The following is a 23,895-nucleotide window of genomic DNA, read 5'->3' on the forward strand; positions in this document are numbered from 1 at the left end:
GCGGCTCTTACGGTAAGAAGAGTTTCCGCCATTTTTGAAAACTGGGAAGATCCTTGCTGGAGTGGTGGCGGCCGTTGCGATGGCAGCGTTTGCGGTGGATCCCCAGGCGCCCACGCTGGGTGAGTGAACCGCGGCCTCTCCCGTGGCACAGCCAGTGCGCTGTGGACCTGGAGGCGACCGCCACACGCTACGGAGGGAGCGGGGGCTGGGCACTGTGGCGGATGACATCTGGGCGGCAGTAGCCGGGATCCCTGCACTGCGCTCGACTCTACTGTGGTCACCTGCCCCGCACCCCGAAAGCGACCACGAGGATGGGCGGTGAACCTCTAGTCGCAGTGGTAATCAGTTGCCGCGGGGCTACCTAAGTTTCTAGGTCCTGTTTTAACGTCACAAAAGAAATTTGTATATGAATGTGTGACCTAGAATGTATAACCTGGCTCCCTCCACATCCTCCGCCCTTTACTTTGGAACGCAGCTCCATTGGGCTACTGTTGATTATAAATATTCATACCCATTATTGGGGAAACGTTCCGAGTATGCCGTATTTGGTAAAAACAAATTAACGTGTTGACACTCCCCACTCCCGCTAAGTTTTGTGAGTAATGACAACGGTCATATTCTACAACAGAAAACAAAACAACCTGTCTACAGTTTCATAGACGTACCGTAGTATTAGTTTATAACTCTCTGAGCTGGTTAAAGAGAGCAAGCATTGTATATATTGTGCAGGATTAACTTTGTAGCTCCAAGTGGCATGTAATGTTTGCCACCTTTTGGGTAAAAGTTTTAAGAATAGCGTAACTTTGCTGGGCGGTTGTGGTGCACTTGGGAGGCAGCGGTAGGCAGATCTCTTGCATTCAAGGCTAGCCTGGTCTACAGAGTTCCTACCAAGAAACCTTGTATCCAAAACAAAACAAGAAGCCAAAAACAATAGGGAAAAAAGAATAATGTAACTTAATTTTTTTTAGTGCATTAGAAAAACAGAACCAATAATGTTAATGATGTAGATACACTGTGGCATTAAAACTTGTTTTCAGATTTTTGTTCTTATATTATTTAGAGATCAGGACATTTCATTAGCAGTTCTAGGTTTTTCTGTTCAACAATAACATTTTGGAGAGCATATTTTCCGGTGTAATAAATGTGAACAAACACATTCTTGTATATTACCTAGCGTAGAATTGACGTTGTCTGACATTTACTGTTCAGAGTCACGTGTTGAACATTTTTCAGGTCTGACATCCTCTCAACACCTTACCAGCACACTGCTCTCTGAGTAGGACAGTGCAGGATTTACTATTTAGGGGCAGAGATTGAGAAATGGAATTTCAGACATGCAGGATGCAGTCATTAAGCCTTTATGTTCAATCGTGAAGGGAGGGTTAGTGACAGTCTGGCTTCCTACTTTATCACTGTGTATTTAGGTGACCTATTTTTTCTTGACCTAATTAGATTTTTATATAATGTGCAAGTGTATGGATGTGTTATATGTCCTGGGGACTGAATTTAGGCTTAATAGCAAGGACTTTGACCCACTGAACCACCTCACCAGGCCTTGACCTAACTCTTATACCTGTCATAACTTCCCCCGTTGTAGATGGTGGTTTGTGATGTTATCAAAAGCCTTATATTTTGTTACTGGTCTTTTCTAAATATCTATTTAGGATCTGCTTTTGTTGAGACTTCTGGTTTGAGTTTAACTTTCTTTTGAGATATGTACTAGCACTATGTAACATAACATGCTTTACAAAAGCATTACAATATTTACACCTTAGTGTGTATGTATGTGTATATATGTATATATGGATGTATATATATATATATCCATATATCTATGGATGGAGGGTGTGAAGGTGTGAGTTTCAAGACAGGATTTCTCTGTATAGCCCCTGGCTGTCTAGAACTCACTCTGTAGACCAGGCTGACCTTGAACTTACAGAGACCTGCCTATCTCTGCCTCCCCAATCCTGGGATTAAAGGCCACCAGCATCCAGCCTTACACCTTTTTTGATACTTGTTTTATCTTTCCGAATTATTTTGTTTTTTTCTTCCCTCTTTTTTTTTTAAAGATTTATTTATTATATATGAGTACACAGTTGCTGCCTTCAGACACACCAGATGAAGGCATCGGATCTCATTACAGATGGTTGTGAGCCACCATGTGGTTGCTGGGATTTGAACTAGGACTTCTGGAAGAGCAGTCAGTGCTCTTAACCACTGAGCCATCTCTCCATCACCTTCTTCTCTCTTTTTAAACTTAAACGGTTAATATCCAGATCTACAATAATGGAAAAAGAGGAAGGATAAGTTATTGAAAGCTTTTGAAGATCAGAGAACAAGTATTTAGGCTATTTAGAGGTTAAGCAGTAGTTAGCAAAAACCACATAACTCTCATGCCAAGCATCAGACTTCTCTGAATACAGTAAATCATACAGAGGCTTACTACCTAAGCCAGAAAATTAAATGTTCATCAGAGAAATGCAAATTCTTTATTATCACTTTACCAAGGTTTTGTACCATAAGATGCTGGTAGACATTAAGTACTTACTAAATATTAGCTATCAGGTTAAATGCTATGCTTGCTATATAATAATAAAAGCTGTGTGCATTCTACCCTGAATGCTCATTTTGCTAAGAGAGCCTGAGGCCACATATCTATGTGGCCTGTGCTTTTCTTCCTGCTTAATTTTACTGTGTAATTCAGTTATAGTTTTCTTATCCTCAAAATGGGAATAATCATATCTGCCACTTGAGGTTAACTTTTTAGAACTCTATATATATTTTAATATGTACTTGGATGTTTTGCTTGCATTAATGTCCTGTACCACATGGGTGCCTGGTGTCTCAGGAAGCCAAAAGAGGGCATCAGATCTCATGGAACTGGTGTTTTGTAAGCCACCGTTTGGGCACTGGGAATTTAATCTATGTCCTGGGACAGCAGCCAGTGATTGTTAACTACTAAGGCATCTCTTCAACCCTAGAAGATAAATGTTGAATTGATGGTTATAAAATATTAATTCTTTCTTAAGATTGGTTTTATGTTAGGAAAATTTTTGTTGATTACAGTTTTCCAAATGTTTTAACCTTGTGGGCGTACCTTTGTGTAGGAGCCTGTGTAACATGAGCAAAAAGTCCTGGACTGGATCTCTAGTATCGTAAACAAATGGGAGAAAGGTTAATATTGTAAATACGAGATCATTTTATATTTTGGAAAGAATTCTTAACAGCTTTTAAAATAAATTCAACAAAAGGTCATAGTATTTAAGTTTTATTGGTTAAATTATTCAACTTTTATCACAAATTGCTATATCTGTTTGGGAAGGTCTATAATGGAAATGGCTTTATTTTATTCCACTTTTGATTAATTTAGGATCTGAACCGATGATGTTGGGTTCACCTACATCTCCAAAGCCAGGCGCTAATGCCCAGTTCTTACCTGGATTTTTAATGGGGGATCTACCAGCTCCAGTGACTCCACAACCTCGATCAATTAGCGGCCCTTCAGTAGGAGTAATGGAAATGAGGTCACCTTTACTTGCAGGTGGGTTAACTGCTTATGGTGGTATTATGGTATATTGGTATGCATAGTAGAATTTCAGAGAAGTAATGGTATAACACTCTCCCTCACCAACACATTGGTTTTTAAATACTTTTATTATAAAATTATACCTTAGCCCAGCCTGGTGGTGAGCCCCTATAATCCAGCACTTAGGTTGATGTAGGAGAATTGTGAGTTCAAGGCTTGCTTGGGCCACATAGGGTATTTCAGCATGCTGGGGATATAGGGTAAGACCCTCTCTAAAGAGCCTTATATATAACGAGGCCTGGTGGTGGACGTCTATAATCCATCATCTAGGAAGTAAAGGCAGGCGGATTGGGAGTTCAAGCACATTCTTTCCCTCATTGTGATTCTTGGAGGTCAGCTTGGGCCATAGGAGACCTGTCTCAAAATAATCAAATACAAACCAATAAGGAACTACCAGAAACCCCACAAGAAACGAAGCTATACTTTTTTCTTTCAGGCTTTTGATTAAGTGTTAAGCCACACTGTATGCTAACTAACCCTTTTATATTTCTCCCATTAAAAATCAGTTTGATAGGTTAGAAGAACTCTATTTTTTAAGGAAAAAAAATAGTATTTCAGAAGAAGAACCTGAAGCTAAATAATAGCTGGACAAACTTGCTCCTTAGTGGCAACACGATGCTAACCGCAGGTCAGCATTGCTCTCTAGTCTGCACTTGGAGTAGACAGCTGTTGAAGCTGTTCAATGTCAGCAAAGGCCTGGGCTGTTTTATTGTTTAGCATTGCTCATGTGACAAAAGTTAGTCCTTTTTCTCTGTTAAATAGGATCTATTTAATTTTGATAGTCAAATTCCATACTGGAGTGATTTAAATTATTCAGGTAAAGTTATAGTGAAGTTGTTTCAAGGACCTATTTTGAAGGAAGAAATGGAATTATATTTTCTTTTGAAGCAGGGTTTTGATATGCTGTTCTTCCTGGCTTTGACTTTGTTATATATAATCCAGGTGATCAGCCAACTCAGCCTCCTGGGTAGTTGGAACCAAGGGCATAAATCGTGTGTGGCCCTGAGATTGATCATGTTGGGTATTGAATGTTAAGCATATAGTAGAAAAAGCAATCTTACATGTGTTTTTTAAAAACTAAAATTTCCAATAGCGGTTTATTCCGAAACCTTTCATTCAGAGTGCATTCTGCAGCTCACCCACATTGTGACGTCACTTGGGAGCTTGTCAGAGGAGTAGTGACAGGTTCCACTTGTACCATTGAATCAGAGCCTGACTTCAAACAAGATCCTCAGGTGACTGTAAACATTAGGGTTTGAATAGCTGTAGGAAACAAGTTATTTCAGAACCACAGACTAAATAGACCTTGCAAGAGAGGTGAACAGTTACTTTGTTTCTTCCCTGACTGTTTTTGTGTTGTAGGGGGCTCACCACCACAGCCAGTTGTACCTGCTCATAAAGATAAAAGTGGGGCTCCACCTGTTAGAAGTATCTATGACGACATTTCCAGCCCAGGACTTGGATCAACACCTCTGCCTTCAAGAAGACAGGTGATAAAAAAATGAATTCCCATGCTCAAGAGGTCGTAGTCATTTTGTGGTTTTGTGTGGTTACACAGTGAGGTCAGTGATTAGAAAGTTTCTCCTAATACTAATTCTGAAGTAACCATGAACACAGAGTAAGCATTGAGTACACATGTACTCTTGGTTAACATGAAATGTATGTAAGATGTCATGATCCTGAGGTGGGCATGGTGGCCACACCTACAGTCCCAGTACCAGGCAGGCTATGCAAGGCAGGCAAGAGCATGAAGACTTTGAAGCTGGCCTCTTCTGTGTAGCAAGATCCTCTATTAGCCAAAAAAGAAAATGGTGCTAGACTATAGATTGTTTTTTCATGTAAGTAGTTCTATGGACTAGGAATGTCTATGTTCCCAACCTGATTATTGTAAATGTAGAGTATAATTAGTTTTTAAACCATTCCACTTGTTTAGGTATAAGATTTGTGTATTTTTTTCTGGAAAAAAGAAAGTGAAAATTCAGTATTATATTTGGAGGTTGAATGTTTAATAACGATTTGAGTGCTTTGTTGTTGATGGTTTTGAGACGGCATGTCACCATGTAGTTCTGGCTGGCCTGGAATTTTCACAGATCTCTGTTTCTGCCTCCCATGTGCTGGAATTAAAGGTATGTGCCACCATGCCTGGTTTGGGAGCTTTGTTTTATTATTTTTTTATTTATATAAGACCAATATTCTGTTACTAAAGTGGCTGCTTCCCGCAAATTGATGAGCTGATCATTTAGTGTGCTTCAGTCAGTGTGTGATGATTCGGTACTGGAGTGATGCAGTGCCTGGTTTGCATAGGTAACATTGTTAATGGGCAGTGCTTTTGTAAGTTTACCACATCCAGAGCATCCTGAATAGAGGTCATTCTGAAGGTTAAGTAAAATCTGATGTGCAGCTAAGTATGAGAACCACTGGCTTCTGATTCATGACCATTGTCATTATTCTGAGGCATGAAAAGAACTAGCATTAGTTACTAACTTATTTAAAATGTTGACAAGTCTTGTAGATACCAATGTTTTTGACTTTGAAGTATGAACATTATTAGTAGATGAGGGCCAAAATTAGTTATGCCCCAAAGATACCATTCTTAGCTCTGGTTTGGATCAGATAGTTGGATAGTGGATGGTGGGGTTTTTGTTTCTTTTGTTCTGTTTATAGGAGAATTTAAAACAGATTTATTTTTATTTGTGAGTGTATATCTCTTTTGTGGATATGTGCTACTGTGTGGGTGCCCTGGGACGTCAAAAAGATTCCCCTGGGCTGGTTTTAGAAGCCTCTGCAAGCTGTCTGTCATGGTTGCTGGGAACTGAACTCAGGACTTCTGGAAGAGCAGCAAGTGCTTTTAATATCTGAGTGATCTCTCCAGCTTTTATTAATGGACTTCTAACTCTAAAATATTTTCTTATCTAGAGATCCTTAATATTTTCTTCTTGGTAATATTTTACTGAGTGTTAAATATAAGTTCTCTTTTGTTGTCATTTGAATGTGTTCTGTTTTATAGTTTGTTTAAAATTGCATTATTTTTCTCTTTTTCTGTGTGAATTTGATGAAATTATCATTATATCCATTAGTTTGAGTATTGTTCATTGGGAAATAAGACCAAAGAGCTACTACGTTACTATTATTAATTCTTAATAAAAATTTTTCTTTATCCAATGTAACTTCTTTTAAGTTAGGTTTTTATTTATTTTATGTGTGTATGGGGTATGGGCACACAAGTGCTGAGATGCCCTGTGGAGGCACAGGATAGCCTGTAGGCATAGGCCCTCTCTTCCTATCATGTGGATTCTGGGATTGAACTCAGGTGTTATGATTGGCAGCAAGAGCACTTACCCTGAGCCTTCTCACCAGCCTCAGGTCAGCAGCCTCAGGCTTTCTATTTTAAAATATATACTAAAGAAGACAAAGGAAGTTTGATCTTGCCATATTTTAGGTTAATACTGCTTAAGATAAAGAGTGCTGCTCCACCTTTGGAAGTGTGAGCTGAAGGGGCAGCTCTAGTCAGTACATTGTAGGAGTTCAGTTATCTATTGGAAGCTTATCTGCTGAAGTTTAGTGAGTACTGTGTGTGTGCACGGTTAGAACTTTGTTTTAACTTAGCCCTCTCTTCATGTAGGCAAACATTTCCGTGTTGCAGAGTCCTCTTGTTGGAGTTACAACTCCTGTGACTGGTGAGTCCTCTTACTCAGCCTCTGTTTTCTGCTCTGACGTTCACCAACACTTTCACTCTTTAAGTTTGGAGGCTGTTTGAAATGTCAGTAATCTTTAGGAAGGCGATGCTTTATGTAGATTGCTTTGTGAATTTACAGATAGGACAGTCTACCAAAGTATTAAAGAATTTAAAAATGCATACTTAATAGATTTTTGAAGTAGTCTTGAATTATTAAAAACCGTATAAAATAAAGAGTTGCCACAAGTGGGAAGAAGACTCAGATCAAACAGTATAGGCATTTTAAAGGGCATTGACACTGAGCTGGAAGCCTAACAGCCACTGCGTTTATAAGCCCTGGTTTGCCTTTCTCTATAATGCCCTGGTCAGCATTCTCGTCACTCTTCTGTGTCATCCTCAGGACATAGTCCTTTATACACGTGTGCCTTTCCACTGAATGTATTCAGCTGCTCAGAGTAGACAGTCCTCACATAGACAGCATTGGTCACAGGATTTATATTTATAAACAAATAAGCAGATTAGGAATCTCATTAGAAGCCAATACATTCTGTAGAGGAGAGGGTATGGGGTAGAAGGGACTTAAAGGGTTTTTTGCGGTTTTTGGGAAGGCTGGACCAAAGTGTTGCTAATAAGTAGCTCAGGCTGGTCTCCTAACTCCAGCCCTCCGGTCTCAGCCTCTCGGGAGTTAGGATGATAGCTGTGCTGTCTCCTCTGGCTAGGCTTGGTTTTCTACATGTCAGAGTCCTATGCTGGAGTTGTTGCTGTTTTAGTAGTTGTCATACACTGGGTGTGGCTTAAGCCGAGCTGTGTATTGTGCTGCCATTCTGAAGATGACTAAATGAGGGCATTGGAAAGGCTGTTGTAATTTGTGGAGGACGCTACTGAGAGTGCAGTTTCCACCTTCCCTGTTCTAGACATGGCTCCCTTCCCTCCACTTTAACGTTAGCAATTACTCATTGACCATTCTTTGTTTTGAAACAGTCTCACTATGAGGCTTTGACTGTCATGAACTTGCCATGTAGATTAGGCTGGCCTCAAATTCACAGAGATCTGTTTCTGTCTCCCAAGTGATGGGGTTAAAGGTGTGCACCACACTGAGCATTCTTGTGGTTATATCTAAATTCATTCATTTATTTAGTAGCTCTGTGAATATATTGCCCTCCTGAATCTGTTAAGAATCCAGATATTAGCAGACTCAATCCCACCTGTAACTATAATCCTTTTTTGCCAAATGCTACAGAATAGTCTCCATATTCAGGAGGTTAGGTTATGAACATCACTGGGGGGCATTATTTTACCTGTTCACAGGTAGAAAAAATAAAATTTTGTTCCAAAACCTGAAGTGAGGGTGGTAAGGAAATAATGTTCTAGACAGAAGGAAAGCGAGCAGCTCCTGATTCTGAGAGCCTTTCACATAAACTATCAAAACTTAGACTCATTTGGTAAACTTCAAGTTTATATCCAATCTGTCTGAGGGCATCAAATCTGAATATCTGTCCTCACACTCTAGGAGCCTAGGGAACAGAACACCACCACTCCCTCCCTGTAAGGAAGTTTTCTGTTCCTATGATGCCTGTTTCTCTTTTTATAAAATGGCCAGCTTCAAGCACTTTTTTGTTGTTTGTTTTGTTTTAGGCTGAGAACATCATTCTCTTGGCAGTTTGTTGTTTCAGAATAGTGAACAACTGTCATCCTAGGATTTGCCTTCATTTCCTGTGTTGAGCTTGTTTTTTATAATTGTTTTTCTCCCATTTTCTTTATTCTTTGTGCTTTGCACTCATTTGAGTAGTTTTATCATAAAGGTTGCAGAATAAGTAAAACTCAAAACTCGGGGTGGAATTGCTTCTTTTTAATCCTATATGAGATTGAAATTTCAGAGACAAAGTTCCTTGATGTTCTATTTTCTAGTATTCTGTGGAAGTTATTTGCCATGATGATTCGTGGCTGTTGAGAGAAAAGTCGTGCTCTCTCCATGGTTTCTGTTCTCAGTTTCATAGTGTGCTTTGGTGGGTTTCTTCTGTTCCCTGGCGTACTGACGGAGTCCGTAAGGCGTAGCCCTAGCTCTGAGGAGCTCGTGTATGGATCTTGTATGCTTCTTTGCTTCCTTTCGCCTTCTGTCTTTGGGGAATTCCTCTTGTTTGCATTTGGATCCCTTGAAGGTTTGAAATTTTGGTTTTTTCCTCTGTTGCCATTCACATTTGTATGCTACCTTCTCAGAGACTTCCTCCTCAATGGGTCTTTCTTTTCTGGGCATCTTCATTTCTACTTTTGTTCTTTGAATGAAGCTAGAAAAATGTAGCATCCTGTTCTCTTTGAACGATGCCTCACCAGTGGAGGTTAATAGTACTCTTACATTCTGTTCCTTTCTAGTTTTTTATACTTATTTTGTCATTGTTGATTGAAGCGTACTTATTGAACATGACACTAAAAAGCTAGCAGCATGGAGTCTTTTACATGGGCAGGGTTTGGAATTGAGGTCCAGACTAATAGAAACTCTCTTACTTTCTTACTGTACTGCACTGTAAGAGAATTGGGTAATATACCAAATATTTTGGGAAGAGATACAAGGAGGGTAATTTTAGCCTATGTAGTTTTTGCCCCTGCCTTCTAGTTTTTTTTCTCAAAGAAGTCTTAGTAGACATTTAATCAGTCTTGCCTGGCTGGTATTCTGACAGACAGGCAAATTCATTTTCAGTATGCAGATTTTCACTTTACCCTCTTGTCATTTTCACATACCCTCTTGTCTCTTCTATGAGTGGGCTCATTGGTTTTTGAAGTGTTTAGCTTCCATTTCTTGAGAGAAAAAGATCCTTGGTTTCATGGGGTTGGGATCCAGGGTCTTCTGGAAAGAGGCAACTTCATTTGAGAAAATGCCTCCATCAAATTGGTCTGTAGGAAAGTCTGTGGGGCGTTTTCTTGATTCAGTGATTCATCTGGGAGAGTCCAGCTCGTAGTGGGCAGTGCCACTCTTCAGCAGGCAGTCCCGCGCTATATAGGAAAGCTGGTCGAACAAGCCATGGTGAGCAGGCTGAAGAGCAGCATACCTCCAGGTCTTCTAAGACAGAGACAGTGACAGTTATCTATCTGGCTGAGATGAGTAGCACCTTCCTTGTTATGTGTGCTTCCAGGTAAATCTCTATTTCTCCAATCCCTAATATACTCTGTTCTAAATGTCTCATTTTAGAAATATATTTTACCTACTAAATTCTCTGTAATGAGGAGGAAGTTGTGGTAAAGTCAAGGCAGTAGAGACTTCTAGATGGATTGCTATTAGTTGCCTGGAGGGGCTGTAGGGAGTAGTGGTGTACTGTTCCCTAGGCTTCATTGGGCACTTTATCCATTGTCTAGCGTATATTTGGATCAGTAAGTAGGTTAGATCTTAAATGGTAAGGAAAGTACCCACCAATTTATCCTCATTTCAGTCACAGATTGTGAGTGTGAGGATATTCAGGACTTTCATACCCTCGGATAGATTGGATATTAACTTGGAGGTTACCAAATGAGTCTTAAGTTTTGATAATTTATATGAAAGACTCTCAGAAACCATTGCTAGTGCTATTGTGATTTGTCTGGTGTGACTGTGAATCTATATGCTATTATGTTCAATCTGAGGAGCCTACCATGATTAAGAAAAATATTATCGTTGGGGAAACCACCCTGGTGTAGGTATTTCCAAACAATGGCTCTAGTGTGTCTATTGGGCTGAGGCAAAATTCTTTATTCCGTGTTTGTCCTACTTATTTTCATGGTGAGAAGGTATCAAGACCAAGATCTCTTTTTCTAGTGTTCATTTATCACATTTTTTGAAATTTCCTGTAATTTTTCTTTTGTTTTCACTTATTTTGAAAGTATTGGATTGGTTCTTTAACTGAAGGGTAATAAGGGCTTTTGCCTTCCGGTTAATTTGATTTTGTGAAGGATGTTTGGATAGCGATTTACCAAGGGAGATAAATTATAGTCCCATCTCATGTGGTTTGATAGGCACTTTATTCTCATCTTAAGCATAGTGTCTAGGTACCAGAAGTTTGATTTAGAGGAAGTGAAATCAGTGGAGCAATTAAATATTAGCTTGGTGAGGAGCAATTATTCTAAACTCATGTAAATACCTTTAGATTACTATAAGTAATTGCAATTTTTAGACTAGTTGACAAGGCAAAAATTAGATTGCTTATTCATTTGAGACTTAATTTTTACTTGTCTTTTTAAAGGTCATAATGGTTGTCTCAACTTGAGCCTTAATTTAATTTCTTGCTTGAAGTTTATTACATGATATGACAAAACTAAACTGTATCTTAATGGTTATATAGGGCATAAAAATTGAATTGGTTTTATAGTAATGGACCTTTTATTGTCTTTGGCTTATTAAAGGCATATCTTTGTAGTAAGAATTAATTAGATTTTAATGAGATGGTTGATAAGGCTTATTTATTTATCTATTTATTTATTTGTTTATCAGGCACAGTACCATTGTGTAGCCCCGTTTGGCCTATACATTGCTATTTAGACCAGGCTGGCTTTGAACTCAGAGATCCTCTTGACTTTGCCACCCAAGTGTTGGGACTAAAGATTGGCCGCTGTAACTGGCAAGATGTATTTTTAATTGTGTGTGTGTGTGTGTGTGTGTGCGCGTGTGTGTGTGTGTGTGTGTGCGTGTGTGTCTGAGTCTGAATATATATTTAAGTAGTGTCCACAGAGGACATTGGGTCCCTTGAAGTTGGCATTGCAGTCAGGTATGAGTTGCCTGACATGGGTGCTGGGAACTAAACTTAGTCCTCTGCAAGAGGATTATGTGCTCTTGACTACTGAGCCAACTCTCCAGTTCCTGAGATATTCCATTATTAATGTCTCATTTTCAGAATATATCTTACTTATTAAACCCATCTGTGATGACAGGAGGAATCATTGTCTAGCGTGTTATAGTGTGTTATGATTTCTCTTCCTGTGGTGGTGTTCCCCATAGAAGCAACTGAAAGGAAAAAGGTTTATTTGGCCCCCAGTTCCAGGCTACAGCCTATCATTGTGGAGAAGCCCAGGCAACAGCGACTTAAAGAGCTGTTCAAGGGCTGGAGAGATGGCTCAGTGGTTAAGAGCACTGACTGCTATTCCAGAGGCCCTGAGTTCAGTTCCCAGCAACCACATGGTGCCTCACAATCATCGTTAATGGGATCTGATGCCTCTTCTGGTGTGTCTGAAGACAGCGACTCGCATACATTAAAAAAAAAGTTATTGAAAATACATCCACACTAAAGAGCAAAGAAGTGTGAGTCCGTGCATGCATGTCTGTGCTCAGCACAGTTTCTCAGTCTTTACAGTTCTGCATACCAGTGAGGAGACAGCACTGCCCACAGAAGACAAGGCTTCTCACTTAAGTTATACAGTCGGTAGAATCCTTTACGAGCACACCTACAGACTAGACTGGCGTAGCCAGTTCCTCATTGAGACTCTACGTTGTGTCAAGTGAACCCTCAAAGCCAAGGCTCTCAGAATGTATTTGATTAGCCCTCTTTTAGGTTGTTTTCCTCTCTGCCCATTTCTTTTGACCTTGGATGTATGTACACCTGCCATGACATGCATGTTGAAGTCAGGACAGATTGTAGAAGTAGACTCTTCCACCATAGGGATCTTAGGGACGCAACTCTAGTTACTAGTCATTTTCTTAGAGGAAAGTGCCTTTGCCTCCCACTGAGCCCACTGAGGATTTTAAATAAGCATAGTAGGTCTGGTTTGATCTAACCTTTTTCCCAAAGTAAAGACGACATCAATAGGTTGGATTAGATGGTTTTCTAGGCCCAAGTTATGTAGCCTACTTAAGAGAGTTGAGATGTTTGAAATTTTAGGTGACCTTTTTTTTTTTTTTTTTCAGTTAGAAATACATTGTTACATTGTAGTTTTTATTTGAGAACTTCAGTTTGCTTCTCTGTGGTTTGGAGTTTGAACTATGTTACACTACTAAAACTGTGGAGACCTTTGATATAGATTAAATGCATTCTACATCATGAGATGAGTAGGAGACATTGGGGCCAAGGTGGAATGATACTGTTTGAATTTGAACTGTCCTGTACAGGTTTGTGTTTTGAATGCCCCTCCTCAGTTTGAGCTGCTGCCATCTTGAAAGCTCTGAGGCTCTTAGGAGATAGGGTCTGGCTAGTGAAGGTGGTGGCGTAGAGGTGAGACTCTTTGCTTGGCCTCTAGTTCCAGCCTGATCTGCTGCACTATTAACATCTCCCCTACCTTTCACTCCAATTGTCATAGAGGGAGCTGCTGTTCCATCTTGCCTTCTCCACTGCGATGGCCTCAAATCCCCTTGAAACCATGAGCTCACAAACCCCTTTTCTCCTGTAATTGTATCTGTTAGATTCTTGGTCATCAATGTGCAAGAGGAACTAATACACACTGAATGTAATTACTATGGCTGCGGTAGTCAGGAGCAGAACTTACCTGACCACGGGGAAAGATGGGTCTTATTGTAATTTGTTCATTTGCTAGAGACGTCTGTGTCATCATTTAAAGATAGGAAATTAAAACAAATATTTTAAATATATGTTCATTTAAAACTAAACCTTTGGGGCTTGTGATTTGTTACATTTAATAGTAAACCCATTTTACCTAATCAATAATTTTGAAGTAAAAATATTTTTTTCTAAGGTAGTTTTCATGATAAGGAGTGGTGAAGTTTTATGTTTCTAATGATTGGTGTCTGGTTTGGTAAGATACAGCTACATTTTCATAATGTGCTCAGTCTATCCAGCACATAATGAAGCTCTGGAAAAGTCATGTGTGTTTACAGGGCAAGAATGAAAAGGCAGATGAAACTTAAACATTAAAGGTAATTTGTCTTGCCGGAGCCTGGGAGGGTCTTAGTGGTGTTCAGGGTCTCTGGATTTACACTTGTATATTGATACTCTGGTAAATATAGGTTTGACTAAGGTTACTGTGGGAGACCCATGCTTCTGATTGCCTGTTTGAATGGGAATTCCAAGTGTCTTTTCCATGGTTTGCTTTCTTATTAACTAGAGCATCCCGTTTTCTATACAGGCCTGTTAGGAAGTAAAATCACACATGTGAGGAATGACTGGGTAAATCTTCAGCAGGACTCTGCTCTCTTACTTCATACTTCTAGGCCTTCTCTGTCACTCTTGCCCACAGTTTTCCACTGGTTTTTCACTTCATCTGAGGCACACACCACAGTCCTTACAGTAGTTTTTCAAGGGCTTCCATATGTGCTGGTCTTCTCACTCTTCCTCAGTGTGCTCAGTGTGGAAGAAGTGGACGCCCTGCTTTTATCCAACACCTGCCCCAGCCGTCTTGGGCCCTGCCTTGGCCCTTGTCTCCACCTACTCACTACACTTGGCATTGAGCTCTTTGTCGTCTTCATTCTGCCTCCCCTGTGCTCATAGCCTGTCTCTTTGCTAATTGTCAGTTGTTAGGCTCTTGACTTGTATGTTTTTTAGAATTACATATCTGTCTTTGTTCTAGAATTTAGGGTCCATTAGGGCTGTTTGTGCTTGTTTTCATATTTTTATGATTTGTACTACTACACTTAAAACATCAAGAATGATGTTCCATATATATGAAGCGATTTCCCGGATTGAATAAATTATTTCTACTGTAAAAGATAAAGAAAATTAGTGTCTACTTAGAAACATATAGTCAAGACCTTTGGGATGAAATAAAATTACAGCACGGTTTGGTGGCATACATCTACAATCTTTGTAGACTCACGAGGATCAGGTGTCTTTAAACAACCAAGTGTTGGAGTGTAGCTTAGTGACAGTGCAGGCAGTGGCTTCAGGTGTGTAACACTCTTGGTGTCATTCCCAGCACTGAGGTCTAGGGGAGGAAAAGGAGCTCCTGTTACTTATCTGTTAGAAATTTGCAAATGTTTAACATGCTTATAATGAGACATTACTGCTTAATCTCAGTATAACCAAATAAAGAATCGTGTGGTGGCACGTATCTGTAATCTGAGCATAAAAGGCTGATGCAGGAGGATTGCAAGTTTGAAGCCAGCCTAGGCTATAGAGTGAAACCCTATCTTAAGGACAAAATGACAAATTACTCCCAGTTGTTAATATCTGTCTCTATATGATAGTATGAAATGGCTATTGTCTACAGTTCTATGTTTCAAATCATTTATATCTAATTGTCATCTTTTAATATAAATTTGCCCTGTGAACTAAGGTCTTTGCTTTAAAATAAGCCCATGTTTTTATTGGTAACTAACTTCCTAAATTTACTAATATAGGGCAAAGCATGTTTAGTCCAGCAAATATTGGTCAACCACGAAAGACGACACTGTCTCCTGCCCAACTGGATCCTTTTTATACTCAAGGAGATTCTCTGACTTCAGAAGATCACCTAGATGACACCTGGGTGACTGTGTTTGGGTAAGGATTCTGGACCTGTTAAAAAATCCCCACCCTAGTATTTGCTCATACTCTTAAATAGTTCGTAAGGTTTGGAAGATGGGACAGCAAACACCAGCACACCTGCCACCTGAAATATACAACTGGTCACATGGCAGCGTTTGCCCCATCGTCTGTTTATCAGCTCTCTTCTGTTGCTGCTGTGTTTTGTACTGAGTTCAAAGACCCTTTGTGCATACTCTTCCCAAGTTATTTAGTGGTTGTTAAAGGCGAGGCTGTCCTGCTAGATTCAGGATCCCTTTTCTGCATTTTGTAGTGGCTCCTCCTGTACTATAATAATCTCAGCTGGGTTGAACTGGTAGTGCTGACATATGTTCTACGTCACAGTGGTGGCACCCCTAGTCAATATTTAATTGCAAGTTTGAAGCCAGCATAAGCTATAGAGTGAAACCTTATCTTAAGGCCAAAATGACAGATTATTCCCAGTTGTTAATGTCTGTCTCTATATGATAGTATGAAATGGATAATTTTTATTGCCATAAGTTAAACACTTTAGAAATCTTTCATTTATACAGACGAAGACTATAGACAAATCTTCCCCACCAAAGGATTACAACCCATTAAATAGCAAGAATTTCAGCAGAAACTGAGATCTTTTGATTCCAGTTTGGTCTTTACAGTAAACCATGTACAGGTTATTTATGAAAGTAGGATTGCCTTACTTATATTGTAATATATTGGATCTTACTGTGTTTATTTTGGGAGGAAAATATATAAAAATAACATGTAGGGCTCCTTGAGGGAAGAATAAATAGTGGGCAATAAATGTACTTATTGGATTTTATTCATTTGATTTATTTTAAAATTTAAAAATTAAATCGGAGTGTGTGGTAGAAAGTCAGTCATACGGTGTTGCCCCCAGCTGTAACTGGGGGACAGTCCCTAATGCCCACTGCTTTGATTCTGTGACTGCTTCACGGAGAAACAGGGCAGCTCTGTGCCTTTGTTTCCTTGGAAGCCATTGCAAAGCAGTGGCCCTGGCAGTTGAGTTGATTTTGCCTCTTAACGTTTAAAATTTTCTATTTTCTCATGAAGTAGGAGCTGTGTTGAACATGTGTATTTGTTTCTGTTTTTGGGTTCAGAAGTGTGACTTTGAGGATTTCAAGTAGTTAAAAAACGCACTTGACTTACTTAGTTATTTAAAGATATTTAAGATTTTACAATGCTGTATCTTATTATTTTCATATTTTAACTATTCTATATGTGTTTCCTGAAACATTTTCTTTTAAGGCATAAAACATTTTATTTTGATCATTTAAGAGAAGTGTTTCTAAGATACAGTATATGTTCTTCCTTTAACTAGTTTAACTTTTCTGTCAACTTGGGGCTGTAGTAATGAAATATTATCCATTATCTTGGATAATATCCCCCCCTGGGAGCTGAGGACCGAACCCAGGGCCTTGCGCTTGCTAGGCAAGTGCTCTACCACTGAGCTAAATCCCCAACCCTGGGTAATACTCTTAAAAAGAGTACTAGAACATTAGATTTTATCGAAAGTGGCCATCTAGCCTTAAACCATGTTTTTTTCTTAAATGCCATCCTCATTTGTAGCCATTTTCATTTTCATGTCTTTTATTTGTTCCTTTTTTTTTTTTGAACTAAAAATCCCATATCTAGAGATCTATAAGTAAATAATGAAAGTTGAGTTCTGAGTGCAGTGTTTTATTCACACCTAGAGGAGTGGTTAAGACAATATCTCACTTCATCTCTAGCTTCCTGGCTTTGGACTCAGAGCTCTCCCTGCCCTACCTCCTAAGTGCTGGGATTAAAGGCATGTACTTTATTGATTCTTTTATGTGTTTAATTTCACCTTTTTTCCCCCTTTAGAGCTGTTTATTTGAACTTTTAGGTTAATTTATGATAGTGGTTTAAAAAAATTCAGATTTTTTTTTCTGTACTGGAAATAGCTGTTAGTGTTTTCATATAGAAACTCATGTCATTATTTCGACTACAGAAGTAATCATACCTTATTGTAAACTGTTTAAACTGCGTAAGACTTGGTAAAGTATCTTTTTAAAGATATAGCTATTACATTTTTGAGAATTGCCTTTAAGTAACTTTGTAGCTTTTTTATTGATGTCAAGTTTTATTTTTGAGCACTAAATGCCTGAAAACTTAAGGTGATACTCGGTGCAGAGTGATATGGTATTATAATTTAAAAAGATCCTTCTGGTCTGAAATACACCTAAGGATTGCTTATAAATATGTACTGTAATGCGTATGTGCACACCTGCATCTGGCTAGCTGTTGAAGAGCTGTGGTAATAAGTTATGAGACTGGGACTTGGAAAAATTTCAGAGATGGCTCTGGGCATGGAGTATAGTTGAGCCGAAGGGGACTGATAGACTTTATGTAGAAGAAAGGGTATAGTAGTTCGCTTTTGTACTCATAATGTTTTGTCTGGGCAATTTTCCCCCCAGGTTTCCACAAGCATCTGCTTCTTATATATTATTACAGTTTGCACAATACGGGAATATCTTAAAGCACGTGGTAAGGCTCACTAAATTTTTTTTTTTAATTAACATTTTGGTTAAGGAAAGAAAAGTTATAAATTGAAAAGTACTACTTCTGAATTTTGTCTTTTTTCTGAATCCAAATTTAGTTTTTATTTCAAAGAATATTTACTTTGGAGTCTGGAAGACTCAAACTTGTGTAGTGTTAGCTGTGAAAGAACAGTTAAGGTTGAGTGAGCGTCAGGATTCACCCTCCCTTCTTAACTGGTTCAGACTCTCAGGATAGGTCGACTGACCACGTCTCGTATACATTGGTTTTTCTTCTCTTAAGCTTTATTGGGAACAGAGGAAGTGGGGAGCCCAGAGCTTGTAGAGTCTCTAAAGAGCTCTTATCCTATAGCAACCTTGCAGGACATACCCAGGTTGCATTGCTGTTATCTCAATTCTTACTCCTACACAGTCATACTCACGAATACTCATGAATATAGCTTTTTAGAAATTTCATAGTAGTTGCTAATATAACTTCTGTAGGAGATAATTATTTTGGAAGTTATTTTACTTTCAGGGAACATTTGCCACATGTTTTGTTTTAGAGAGTTCAGATCTGGAGAGGGGTTATAGAAGCTATTTCCGCAGATCTTTCTGAATTCTAATGTGAAGCTTTTACAGGGGATCAAATAAAAATGAAAGTCAGTTCTATCCTCATGTTTGTATGTTAGGTATGGATTTTGTATCTTATGAAACAATTTTGTCTTTTGTAGATGTCTAACACAGGCAACTGGATGCATATTCGTTACCAGTCTAAACTGCAAGCCCGGAAAGCCTTAAGCAAAGATGGGAGAATATTTGGAGAATCCATTATGATTGGCGTCAAGCCGTGTATAGATAAAGTAAGTCGTGGTTGGTTTAAGGAAAGGATTAACTTACTTAGTCTGTATGAAGAGTGCAGTAAATATTAACATTAGTGTTTGCCCTTTAGCCTCACCACTCTTCTTTTCCCTAGTTTGTAACATGGTATTACAATAGGCCAAAAGTAATCCCAAGATGTTAGAGATTATCTGTCTGCACTCGTCATTGTTTAGGAAAGAAAGGTCCAAAGAGCCTAAGTAACCTGTGTAGAATACTAAAGCGAGGCCTAGAGTTTAGGTGTCTGGACTACTAACCCACTCTGACTTCTGCTCAGAGCATATCCGGGTTAGTAAACGCTTTACTGACTGGATGCTAACTGACTGAAGTTTCCTGACATGCTCTAGAGCTTTTTCATATGGACCTTTTCAACATTAGGGAGTAGGAGCTAAACTCTGTGACTTAAAAATATCCTTTGGAACATACTTGAAATAAGTATATGCAAACCTTTTCCTGAAAGCTACGTACTAGTTTCTGTGCCTGTTGCCAGTGCACACACAAATCAAGCAAAGCAGACAGTGTTTCTTAGCTTGCTTAAGGGAACCTGGAAGGGAAGAGAGACTCAAAAGTCTGAGGCTGCTTACTTAGTACCGGGGACCTCCAGAGTCCTCTCTTCCCTAGGACTGTCTGACGCACAATAGTGATTGTACAGTAACATGAGTTAGGTTTTCTTTTGTTTGTCCTTGCTGACTTATCATAGGGTCTGCTTTAAGATGCATTGAAAAAAGATTTCATACACATATATCATGTATTCCCATTCCTCTCTCTCATTCCTTCTCTCTTGGAAGCCTGTTTTCCCAAAACATGTTTGTTCTTGTGGTATATTGCTAAATTGAGGCTGTTTGGTGTGGATTGGATCTCAAATTCTAGCTAAGAAACATACTCTCTTCTCAAAGCTAAGTTTACTTAAAAACTTTATATGGTCAAATCTAGCAATCTTTAATAAATTGTGTGTGTGTGTGTGTGTGTTTTGGGGGAAATATTACATAGTATTAGATGATGTGTCTGATGTTTCTTTGTTTCTCCAGAATGTCATGGAAAACAGTGACAGAGGAGTCTTGTCATCTCCATCTCTAGCCTTTACACCACCGATTAGGACCTTAGGCACTCCAACACAGCCTGGAAGCACTCCTAGGGTTTCTACCATGAGGCCTCTTGCCACAGCATACAAGGCCTCCACTAGTGACTATCAGGTATTTTTAGATTACATGTAGCCTGTTTACTGCTTCACTAGATCTGTGTGTGTGTGTGCAGTTAAGTGTTTACTGTTCATTTTCCTTGATAAAACCTTCAGACCTCTAAATTTCCCATTTTAAAGTTAGAGCCTTCACCAGTTTGAAAACTGTCTTTAATTTTGAAGCAGTTTCTTTATTTGGGCTGGGGACATAGCTCAGTGGTAGGCATTTTATCCAGCATGTGCCACAGGTATACGGTTCGTTCTCCAGTACTGCAAAGCAAAAGAAACAGTTTTTAAAGTATCTTGAAAGTTTTTCCTCCCCAGATACATTTGTATAAACACCAAAATATCTATATTATATATACATTGCTGGCATGAAAAAATATTAAACTTTATCAAGTTGATTATAAAACTTGTAAACAAAACCAAAAATTTAACAATGCAGTGGTATCAATTATCAAAGGAAGGTGACCAGCTTTTAATATCAGAGAAGAGAAAGTCGTCATTTAAAAAGTGTAAAGAGGGGGTTGGGGATTTAGCTCAGTGGTAGAGCGCTTGCCTAGCAAGCACAAGGCCCTGGGTTCGGTCCCCAGCTCTGGGAAAAAAAAAAAGTGTAAAGAGATTAGTTGCATTCTCAAGAATGATATGAAACTGAGATGCTTACATTGTTATTGGCCCTCAATTTCCCAAGAGTCCTGAATTTTGGCACAGTTTGGGATCCCTGCACATGAAGTGTGTGTGTGCTGCTCAGATGGGTGGGGGAATTTCCCATTGTGGTCTCCAGAAATTTGGTGATTATTACAGATTGGAATTTTTTATTATTACTATTTAGATCTGTATTTTAAATTCCTCGTTTCATAGGGTTTGGTTTTACTTAGTTTTCTAATTAGAAGGTGCTAAATATCCAAATTTTAGTGTCAGACTCACATAGCTCAGTGCTAGGCATTAACTGTAGAATTGCCTGCCACTAAGGAAATAACCTAATACATTTTTCTTTTTCTCTCTCTCTCTCTCTCTCTTCTCTCTCTCTCTCTCTCTCTCTCTCTCTCTCTCTGTTGTGTTTTTTTTAATAGGTTATTTCTGACCGACAAACACCAAAAAAGGATGAAAGTCTTGTGTCCAGAGCAATGGAGTACATGTTCGGTTGGTAGTGCACGAGAGCTGGCCTGAGCGTTAGCAGAGGACTGCCGGTTTCCTTGGGTTAGTTGTATAACCATGTGACATGCTGGCAGGGCGGGGTAGCTATCTCAGATACATCTTTACAGTCCTTTGTTTAAGGAGACAGCCCGTTTGTAGCTTGCACTTTAAAAGATGGCGGTGATACACCTGCAGAGAAGCCGTCCAGATGGCGCTCTGTGCTCTGTGATACAGTGCATGCTTAGTGCCGTGTCCTTGGCGTCTACTGCAGTAATTAAATGATTGAGCTTGAAGTGAGTCTCATTGGCTTTCATGGGAAGATGGATGAATTCCACAGAGCAACAGCTGCTTTACCAAGACACAGCGATTATGATTAGCAGTTTGAATTATGGTCTTAATTTAGATAGTATTTAATATCTTTGTATATGTCTTGTGGATTGTCATCTTTTATGTTCTTTTTAAAAACCATCTACCACTAATGTTTCCTAATAAACTTTGTCAATTTTTATGTGCTGAACATTTGTTTGGAAGGTCGATTTATTGTTGTAGTTTTAAGAGTTTACTGAAATAATAGAAAACATGTTAATAGCTTAGGCCTAGAATCAAGATTTTATTACCATTACATTTTTTTATATCTGGTTTCCTTCTTTTTTTGAGTACTTCTCAGATTTGAGATATTTTTCATCCAAATATTTTGATTAATAAAAAACATTTCTATAGAGTTTTAAGTTTGTTAATATGCAAAATACAGGTCATGTAAGAAATTTGTAATTTTCCCAAATTGACTATTTGTTGTTGTGCTTTATTCAACCGTGATCTTAAGAGGTTGCCACAGTATTAGTAGTGTCTCATGTTTAACTGTTAAATAGTTAAATCCGTTAAATAGTTCTCTGTGTTCCTCACCATCCAATACACTTGGCCTTGGTAAAGCAGCTACGTGTGTGAATTGTGAGTATTGAGTACATAGTCTAGTGCTTGTATTTGGTCAGATGTATGTGTGTATGTATGTAGTTGTGTATATATATTTATGCTTCAACTTATACCTCATTTTTTCATATCTTAACCATTATATCTAGAGAGAATCACATTCTGCTTTCATGTTTTTTATAGTAATAGGCATACTTTATATAAAAAGAAGAGGCATTTAATTCTCGTCACACTTTTAAAGGAACTTATCTTGATCATTGGACACAGGTACAGGCCTGATGCCTTCTTTGGAACCTTCTCTGAATTCTTTGATAAAATGTGGTAAAGCCCGTGTATTGATGCTTTCCTATATCAGTTGTTTGGAGACAGTAAGACTTTTCCAGCTGTCTCTACTCTGCATTATATTTTGGGATCAGCCTATGTAGCAGCCTTTCTGCACTACGCTTTGCTTACAGTGGCATATGTTCATACAGAAATACCAGTCCTTTCCCTTTTCATACTCAGAGTAATGCTTTCCTGCCTTGGCAGGTGCTAGTGACATTATCAGTGATGTCTTATGAGTGTAAATATAATACATATACACATGTACTCTGTGTATATGTATACTCTGTACCTCTGTATGCTTGTAAAGCTTTGAAAAAAGTTTCATTTTATTACTGTCCCTTGTTGTTTTTTGTTCAGATTATCTCCTTTGACTGGTAAGGTTCTCAGCAAAAGGCTCTTAAAAGAAAAGTTTTTAATTAAAAAAATTCAGGGCACGCACTAAGTTAATGTTTTTCTTTTAACAGAATTTTAACCCTACCCTTCCCCCTTCACTGTAAGAAGTTGACAATTTCGTACGCACGGTACATTCTGGTCATGATCCTCCCTGATCAGGACCCTCCTGTCCCTTTCTAGCCTGTGTCTTCCATCCCTGCATCTCCTTCCCACCTGACTTGGTTTTAATGCCCACTGAGTTTAGCTAGGGTTTTCCATATGAGAAAGGATGTGTAGCTTCTGACTGGAAGTTAGACCACTGAAGACAAAAACACATGCTTCTCCAGCAGCCATCAACAGTCAGTAGTATACCATGGAGGCACAGGGCCCCATGAGCCTTCCATATGTGAGTTGAAGGGTGACAGTTCCAGTTCTGAGCAGTCCTGTACGGCTGCCTCAGCCACTGTGAGTTCATGATCCACAGTACTATTCTCCGTTATCCACCCCTTACAGCCTTTCCACTCCCTATTGTGTAATGTGCCCTGACTGTGGAGGGTGATACAGGGAGGACATGCAGCAGTGACTTATTCTGCCTTCACTGCTGCTGACTGAAAAAACTGCTTGTCAAGGTTGGGTGTAGCATTTGTCCTGGGGAAGTCAGGAGACATTGGTAAGAAACAACCCCTGATAAGCTTTAAGTCACTGCAAATGACAATTGAAGATTTTAGTTTTCTGGGATGAAAGTTTGGATAAAAAACAAAACAAAATAAAACTCTTTCTATTAGAACACTTTTGCATTGAAGCATTTTCTATCTTGCTTCATTATACAAAGAACTGTTCACCATAGAAAAGGCAGTGGGGGCTCTTAAAAAGGCCGCCTTGCTTTTATTGCATGGAGCCTTTTACTGCCT

At 39.0% G+C, this 23,895-nt stretch overlaps 1 protein-coding gene across 1 annotated transcript; it reads left to right on the top strand.

The window, feature by feature from the left end:
• Positions 1-22,941, top strand: Nup35 (nucleoporin 35). Its single transcript, XM_032903566.1, has 9 exons — positions 1-119; positions 3,371-3,541; positions 4,949-5,076; positions 7,209-7,263; positions 15,508-15,649; positions 18,109-18,178; positions 18,903-19,031; positions 20,076-20,240; positions 21,298-22,941. Exons 1-9 carry the CDS (start codon positions 80-82, stop codon positions 21,373-21,375), a joined length of 978 nt encoding a protein of 325 aa, XP_032759457.1. The 5' UTR covers positions 1-79; the 3' UTR covers positions 21,376-22,941.
• The last annotated feature ends 954 nt before the right edge of the window (positions 22,942-23,895 follow it).

The sequence above is a fragment of the Rattus rattus genome, chromosome 5 (genome assembly GCF_011064425.1).
Source record: "Rattus rattus isolate New Zealand chromosome 5, Rrattus_CSIRO_v1, whole genome shotgun sequence".
Classification (NCBI taxonomy): Eukaryota; Metazoa; Chordata; class Mammalia; order Rodentia; family Muridae; genus Rattus; species Rattus rattus.

Bases quoted from the DNA above. Each gene is read 5' to 3' on its own strand.
- Nup35 (XM_032903566.1), top strand. From the start codon at position 80: ATGGCAGCGTTTGCGGTGGATCCCCAGGCGCCCACGCTGG. The intron at 5,077-7,208 runs GTGATAAAAAAA...CTCTTCATGTAG, and splicing joins CTCTGCCTTCAAGAAGACAG to GCAAACATTTCCGTGTTGCA. The intron at 15,650-18,108 runs GTAAGGATTCTG...TTTTCCCCCCAG, and splicing joins ACCTGGGTGACTGTGTTTGG to GTTTCCACAAGCATCTGCTT.